We start from the raw sequence: 8,459 nt of genomic DNA, 5'->3' as shown, positions 1-8,459 counted from the left end.
CATCAATAAATATTTGCTGAATGAATGGCAATCGCAGCAACAGAATGGCTACAAGGCCTCTACAACAGCGACAAGCCAAGCCAAGCCTAAGGGGAATCGGGACAGGTGTATGAGACACAGGCTTTGGAGCCAATCTGAATGCAAGTCATAAAAACTCTTTACACCTTCATTCTCTCATCTACAAAATCAGAGTAATAGTACGGCGGCATTACATCTTTCTCAAGCCTGTAGTTGGAATTACCTTAAAACCCTTACACCACCCACAAAGTGAAATAAGTACACCGGGTTCAGTACTGTGCTCCACTGGCCCTCAGCAACTCCAGAATAGATCTTCCAAGCCCAGATGAACAGATGATGTAAATGGTAGAGCAGAGTTGAATTCACGTGAATGGCACACTGGGGCCAACTCTGGTTTACGCACCTCCTCAGGGTGTTGGTGTTAACACATGGGAACAGCCTTGCCTAACACCTGACACGTGGCCATGGGTGTCTTATAAATGTGACCCTGACCCGGTTTGGACAGATAGCAGAGTGTAGCGAGACTCTGTCTGAGGCTCACCTGACTATCTGCCACTCTTCCACCCTATCCCTCCCCTCAAGAACCTGAGAAAATGCGTTTTGAAACATAAATCCCATCTTACTACGATTTTCTTATGTTGCATTCAAAGAGTCTCTGCAGAGCGGCCCCACAGCATCCCTCCCCTCCAGGACTACTGTCCAGGTGTGGTCCCAGCTCCCTCTCCAACTTTGTAACTTGGATCAACCGTGAACCGTTCACGCATTCATTTCACTCATTCCCGAACACAATTACAGAGCTCTGTCATGCCAAGCCTGCGTTAGGTCCAAAACCAGTAACACACCAGAGAGAAACAGACCAGCGAGCAGACAGTTACAATTCAAGGTGATAACGTCAGTGCCAAGACAGTGACGCTCGCAGCCCTCAGAATGAGGGTGGAGGGAGGCGTGGCCAAGGACAAGATGACTCCTGAGCTGGATCCCCTCTAAACACCACGGCAACAGGCTTCTGTTCAAGTGACATCTGGCTAAAACGCAGCAATTTCAGTTTCATCAAAACGCAGAATCCTGAAATTAGAAGGAATGTTAGGAGCCCACTTCCTTGCCGTGTTCCTTCCATAGTGTGCTCTCTGGGGTCAGACCTTCTGGGTTCAAATTTGGGCTCTGCTGCTTTGGGCAGGGTTCCTTCAGCAGTGAAGAGGGGGGCTAATAATAGAACCTGGAAAAGAGCAAGTTTTCAATGAATCTCAGCCACTAAAATTATATCCTATGCTATCGCTGACCACCAGGAAACGTTTATGATTAAAAGGTACAATTATCCAGTTCTTTGATTATTTGTTAGATAATTGTTTCTCAAGTTAACAGTTTGTCGGCTTTTGTGCCTGCGATAAAGAAAACATTTCAAAAATATGTGCCCCAAATTTCAGAAGTCTTCCACATCTTCCTTGGAAGCCAGACCTGTGCAAAGCAGATGCCTTCTCATGTGAAAGTATTGATCACTGAGAGTAGAGGAGTATATGTGAACCAGAATGAGAGGCTTTTTAAAAACGGGTCTGCCATGGACTGTAGATAACCTTTTGCCTAATAACCATAAAACACACGCACACACATGCACATACATGATTAAGAAAATAAACTCCATTAATTCATTTTCCTCTCAAAATTTATGACAGGGTCTAGAGCTTGGTAAACCCTTTCTTCATAAAAAGCGAAAATTAATAATGTAAACAAGGTCTTGCTAGGAATATTGAAATACTGAAGGAAACCGACTTTTGAAACACCCCTCGTCCACAGGGGCTGTATCGCACAGTTGGTTTACTAGGTAGAAAGAGCTCATTAAAATAGCTCCAAGAGACCAGTAATTGTTGGACTAGACAGAACGCATGCTTCAAAAGTAATGAAATTCTATATCTTTACAGATATTACATAATTAAGATTTCCAGTTAAAGAAATCTGACCTTCCCCCTAATAAAGAGGTTTTGCTATACAGAGATAGACATTGATACCTCATACTCAAAGCGCTGATGCTAAAAAGGCTCCGCAAATCTAGCCTTCTGGGAGTTTGGCCTTTGTGCTGCCCTTTCCCACCAGTTAAAGGACACACTTCAACACACCCGGCTTCGGGTTAGGGAAGGGCCTTGAGCTGCAAGGGCTAGCAATTCCGGCCCTTCAGTCAGGGGAGTGTGGGCTTTTTCACAGACCACGTGCCCAGGGAGCTGTGAGTTTAAGTGATTTTACAACAGCTTTCGCACTGAGCTCTCTATAGTGCGTTTCGTTCTGTGGGACAAAACAGGATTCTGGCAGCGCTCGGCAAAACCGAGTTCAACTTGCTCGGCTGCATGCTCTGTGGCGGCCTTCAGTGCGGTAAGGCGCCTCTGAGAGAGCCATGGGGTGCAGGTCATCTCCTCCCCTTTCTTGGCTCAGAAGCCTTTCTGGTGAAACAGTTTATAATACCAGCCTCTCCAGGAGGCACTCTAGAAAACACTGGAACAGCACATCCACTGCATTGCCAAAGTGAAAAAGCACAGCTCAGCTCGAATCCTTCCAATGGCAGCACTGTCCCGAGGAGATAGTCAAAACTTCTGCGTGGCCTTCACGGTCTGGCTCCCGCTTATCTCCCAGCCTCGGCCTCGTTTCTTGCTTCCCGTCACACTCTCTCACACTCACACTCCTGTGAGAGGAAGCCATTGGTGGGTCTGCTGAGACAGCAGGCCTCAGGGCCTCCCTGCTCAGGCTGTCTCCCTGCTCCCCACTTGGACATGCCACCAGCCTTTGCTTGGCTTGCTTCCACGTGGTTTTCAGAGTAAGTTCTGGAGAAGCCTTCTGAGACCTCCAAGCATGCACCCCCAAGCCTCTTTTATATGTCTCCACACCCGCCTCATCTTACTCCCACCACTGCATCTCCTGCCCTGAGTCTGGTGGGCCATCACTGAGGTTGGGCCTGTGTTCTATATGCTGTTATGCTTATTCCCAGGCCTACTACAGACAGCCATAATTATATTTGTGGAATTATTGAGCGGCAGCCCTTGCTAGACAGTTGAGGGCACAGTCCCTGCTGCTAGTAATGCAAGACTGCCCGGGCCCACCCTGTGGGGCATATATAAAGGTCCACTGCCCTGGCTGATGTGGCTCAGTGGATCGAGTGCTGGCCTGCAAACCAAAGAGTTGCTGGTTTGATTCCCAGTCAGGGTACATGTCTGGGTTGCGGGCCAGGTTCCCAATTGGGGGCTCGTGAGAGGCAACCATACGTTGATGTTTCTCTCCCTCTCTTTCTCCCTCCTTTCCCCCTCTCTAAAAATAAATAAACAAAATCTTTTTTTTTTAAAAAAGGTCTGCTTACCCATAGGTGGGTGGCAGAGGGCTCCCCTCTACCATAGTCACCAAGTGTGCACTTAGAGAACAATTATGAAGCCAGTTCTACGGATCCACAGTAATGGGGAAGTAGGAGTGGCGCATGCACTGGTGTTTCTACACAAAGACCTTTTCCTTAACCCTAGCACACCGGGCCCTATCACCTGGACAGGGGAGGATGAGGCAGAGCTGGCCCAAAGGAAAGGGAATCGAGCTCAGCGGCTCAGAGCCAGAGTTTCAGGACAACCTGGCACAAGTTCATATTTATCAAGCACTTCTTCTCTTGGGCATCCCGAGAGATATCATCAAAACCTGGGGATGTAGCCGTGTAACCTCCTTCTCATCTCTGCTATGGCATCGCTGAGTTCATCATTCTGGAGCAACAGCACCGATGACGAGTCCATAGCTCTGATCTGGAAGTTTTGCTCCGTAGTGAGCTCACACAAATGATGAAGACGGTCGTGCTATCACAATACTTAGTTGGGAGAAGAGACTAAAACTGCTTTCCCAGAACTTGAACTTCTCTGTGACTTGCAAAGAGTTCTTCAGGAAGGTGACCGACAAAGATGGCGTCCTAGCGGGAATATATCATGAGAGTCTAGAAAGTGGCTGGCATAAAGGTCTGTGCTTCTTCTAAAGCTACTGGAGTAGATTAACATCTCAGATTCGGGGTGGCTTGCCTATGTTGCTCAAGACCCAAGTCTTATTCACTTCCTGCTTCTTTCTTCTAATTGTCCTGCACAATTAGGATGGGGTTTCTGACCTTAATTATGTCACAGCAGAGTACTGCACGGATCTCCTCAGGCCTCCACAGTTTTACAGTCCTTCTTTTCCCCACATCTCAGAGATTGTGGCTGCCACTCCTACCCCCGTGACAAGAGAAAAAGCCTCTATGCATGTGTATGTGTGTGCATATTCCCATGAACAGTTAACCTTTCCTTTCTGTACAGCCTGCCCGTGCACTAAACTCGGACAGCAAAACATACCGTGGTTGTGCAAGAGGAGCACAACCATTGTCACTGGGGACCTCTGGGGTAAAGCCAGCAAGTGCTCTCTTCTACTTGCTGGCTCCCAAAGAGAAGGATGCAAATTCTTGTGTATTTTTGGTTTTCCTTCATGATAAGAAAGGTAAACGGCTTGATGGGAATGCACGTTGCTGCTATTGTTTTATTTTTCCAGAATAACAAACTCTCAATGAAAAATTTTGTTAAAATTTTGGTTGTTAAGTTTGGAGTCACAAGAAAACATTGGAATGAGAACCCAAGTCTCCAAACTGAATCAAGACCCTCAAACCTGTTGCTTCTGTGAATCAACTGGTGGCCTTGTGTGGTTGGTGCAGACGCGTGGAGGAGGAGGGGCAAGGATTCAACTATAGTGAAGAGAGACCAGAGAGAACGCAGAGTCATGACTTCCTCCCTATAGGGAAGCCACGTGTTTCCTGAATTAATAGAGATATTACTTAGTGAATGTGTGAAAAAGACCAAGGCTACTTTGCGAAGCCTTTTTCTTGTAACTATAATTTCCTCTATATTTTTATGGTCTCATCTAAGTTCTTGCTAAAGAACTAATTCAATTTAATTCCAACAGACTTGGAGGGGCAGTTATGATACAGAAGGTTGTATGTTAACTAACTAGCCCTCTGGAAAAAAATATGGCAACTTTCAAAGACAGATGCTCTCCCACATTAGTTTCACTACGTAGAGATAAGCTTGCACCGTGTTTTGTTCCCCATTTTACCATACAATCCAGAGGATGGTAAAGCTGTAGCTCACCACATAAACCTGATTAATTGAAGAAAAATATAGCTTCTTATTGCTGACTTTATGAGGTTAGAAATAGCATCCAGTGCTACTCTGCAATGCCAAGAAACGAAGATGGCTTAAATCAGATCTCATGACTAATGCATGAAATCCAAAGTTCTTTTATCCCTGGCTATTTTAGAAAACTGGGGTGTATTTTTACCCTAAAAACTAATTCTATAAGATTTATTGAGATAATACAAAATGCCTTATTATTAACAACCCACAATCAAGATTTTATCTTACTGATGATCAGAAAAACATTTCTCCATTTTAATTTTTTTTAAATTATGCAACAGGTTAAGTCCAGATCCAAGGCTATTATATTTGATTCTTAATTGCTGGTTTTTTAGATAGTCAATGTCTGGAAAGATGATGGAAAGTTTAGATTGCTTTCTGTGGTTGCTATTCCATTTTAATTGTACTTGTGAACTCATTTAAACCGAGAGAAATAGATCTAGTAATACAGGAAGCCTGTTCTTTTTGCTTGTTTTTGTTTTGCTCATGACAAACTGTGAAATGCTGTGGTTTTCCTATAGTCCTAGTCCATGAAATCTGCAATCTTTCCACTTGATTTGCGAAGGACCCTTAATTACTCCTGTCATTAGCACCTAGTGTTCAAAACAGTCTGTTAAAATGTACTGTTAGTCTCACCTCTGAGTCCCTGCTTGCGTTATTTTAATTTTTTTCCAAGGGTAAGTAAAACAGTAATTGCCTTAATAACAACAATCATTATGTACAGAGAATTAAATAATATTCCAAGTTTTTTGATGCCTATTTCTTTTTGCTCAGAATTCGGCATTTATGTGTTAAGAATGGCCTAGAGTTTGAACGAGTGTCCATAAGGAAGGTTATTACTAGGGAAGACTTATTACCTGGGTTTCAAAAACAAGTCACTCATTTGCCTTTTTCTTTCCACATGAATAGGGATGACAGACAACTGCTGTGAAGCTTCAATGTTTCTGCCTGGTCATGCACAGTTCTGCAATACAATGCATAAATGTATAACAACAACTTGGGCTCCCCTGATACCTCGCTTGGAATAAGGAAATCCAGCCGGGCGCGTCCATGTGGCCCCCACCCCCCACCCCCCATCCCGCGCGCGCGCACACACGCACACACACGCACGTCAAAAGTTGATTCATTCTCGAGATCTCCCAGAATCTTTCTTTTTCTCTTTTCTGGCAGCTCCGGTTCCCAGCCTGGGTTAGTGAGCTTGGGGACGTGGGAGGGGCGGGGAGAGCGAGGCGAGGGAGGCGGGAGCCCGCTGCCGGTGCGTGCCGCGCCCGCTCCTGCCGGGGGAGAGTCCGGGCCGGGTTTTGCGCTGTGTCCCCGGGCTTGTCTCACGGCCTCCAGCCGCCGCCGCTGCCGTGTTTACTGAGCTCGCGCGTCCTGATATCACTCCGCTGGCATGGAGGAGGAGGAGGAGGTGGAGGAGCGAGAGGAGGAGGAGGAGGCGGCGGCGGCGGCGAGCAGTTGATCATTGTGATGGTGGCAGGAGCAGCGGCGGCAGCGGCAGCCCAGCCGAGCGTTAGGGGCTGCTCTCCGCGCGGCGTTTTGCAAAGGACTTCACCGATCTACTTTTGCAGTCGCCTCGGACTGTCCATGTGTTTACTTCCCCCAGCCCGAGGATTCGATATCTAGGATCCTGTGAAATGCAACTGAGCAGCCAAAGTACTTTGAGAACACGGGGCGGCATAAACACCAAAACTTTTTTGTGGAAGGAAAATGCAATAAGCAAGCTTGCCGTTTTCCGATGCGGTGTGGAGTGAGTGTGTGTCGCGCGTGTCCGCACTGGAGGCATATGCTTGTGTGTGTACATGGGGTGTGTTTTTCGGTACGTAGGGAGAAAATGCTTGCCAACCACCGGAAATCTCCTGGAATTTATTAGAAAATAATGGATTATAAAAAGAAGGCAGGCGAGGAGCGGATCTCCCCTTGAGTTGCAACCCGATTTGCTGCTGGCTCAGTTTGTTGTGATTCTTTTTGTTGATAGGTGTTTGATGGCATTCTGATCCCCCTTTTTTTCTCCTTGAGCTTTACAGTTTTTACAAAAAGGGAAACAAAAAACCCACCCCAAAATCTCTCCCCCCTTTTTTTCGCCCCGTCGGGATTGCTGTTTCCATCCATGTGCTTGCGTCTCCCCCGCGTTCCACTTAAACTATTTTAATCCTTGGACCCAAGGAGGAGGCTGATAGGGGGGTGGATAAAAAAAGTTCTTCCAAAATAGTGTGCCCGGGGAGCAGGATGGGGGATTTCGCAGCCCCCGCTGCTGCCGCGAATGGCAGTAGTATTTGCATCAACAGTAGCCTGAACAGCAGCCTCGCCGGGGCCGGGATCGGTGTGAATAATACTCCCAATAGTACTCCAGCTGCTCCGAGTAGCAATCACCCCGCTGCCGGCTGCGGCGGCGGCTCCGGGGGCCCCGGCGGCGGCTCGGCGGCCGTCCCCAAGCACAGCACCGTGGTGGAACGGCTCCGCCAGCGCATCGAGGGCTGCCGGCGGCACCACGTCAACTGCGAAAACAGGTACCAGCAGGCTCAGGTGGAGCAGCTGGAGCTGGAGCGCCGGGACACCGTGAGCCTCTACCAGCGCACCCTGGAGCAGAGGGCCAAGAAATCGGGCGCCGGCGCCGGCAAGCAGCAGCACCAGAGCAAACCCCAGCAAGATGCGGAGGCCGCCTCGGCGGAGCAGAGGAACCACACGCTGATCATGGTGAGGGCGCGCGGGCAGCGGGCATGGGGCGCGCGCGCGCGTGGGGTGGGGGTGGGGGCTGGAGCTTCTTACGTGGGGGACGGGGGGTCTGATTTGCACGGTGGGCGAGGTGGGCTAAAGTCAAAGGGTTAACGTCAACTTTTCTTAGGGGGGGGAAGCTGCGGTCGCTGCTACCTGTTAATCTGTCAGGGTTGTCAGATTTGGGGAAGAGGAGGCGAGAGGGGATGAGCCAGTCACGACTGCGAGGGGCGGAGGGAGCCTGGAGGAGCCGCGGAGGGAGGCACTGGAAAAGTTTGTCTCTCTCTCCTCCTCATAGATACCGATTTTTAAAGAGAGTGAACCCAGAGTTGAAACCTCGCTCCTCCTCTTCACGGTTCCCACCCCACCCCACCCCTCGCGATGCCGCCTCGCCTCCCCAGACCGGTCCCCCTTCGCCCACCCCTCCCCGCACATCCGCCGGGTGCGGGGAGAAGCTGATGCTGTGGCAGATTCTGGGCGGGCACCAGGCCTTCAATCCCCGGGGGGCGGCGGGGGAAGCGAGAGGCTTTCGCCTCTTCTCCCCAGCTCACCCCCTTTGGG

At 48.8% G+C, this 8,459-nt stretch overlaps 1 protein-coding gene across 2 annotated transcripts in view; it reads left to right on the top strand.

Annotated features, from left to right (window-relative positions):
• The first annotated feature begins 6,451 nt into the window (after positions 1–6,451).
• The window catches only part of MAML3 (mastermind like transcriptional coactivator 3), a 363,464-nt gene continuing 361,456 nt past the window's right edge, over positions 6,452–8,459 (top strand). For both annotated transcript variants that reach the window (XM_045202491.2, XM_024568820.3), the window contains exon 1: positions 6,452–7,880. In XM_045202491.2, the coding sequence (XP_045058426.2) occupies positions 7,413–7,880 (468 nt within the window). In that variant the 5' untranslated portion in view covers positions 6,452–7,412. The remainder of the gene's footprint in view (positions 7,881–8,459) is intronic.

The sequence above is a fragment of the Desmodus rotundus genome, chromosome 9, assembly GCF_022682495.2.
Source record: "Desmodus rotundus isolate HL8 chromosome 9, HLdesRot8A.1, whole genome shotgun sequence".
Classification (NCBI taxonomy): domain Eukaryota; kingdom Metazoa; phylum Chordata; class Mammalia; order Chiroptera; family Phyllostomidae; genus Desmodus; species Desmodus rotundus.
Note: the sequence above shows the minus strand (reverse complement) of the source record. Positions and strands in the feature narration are given on the sequence as shown.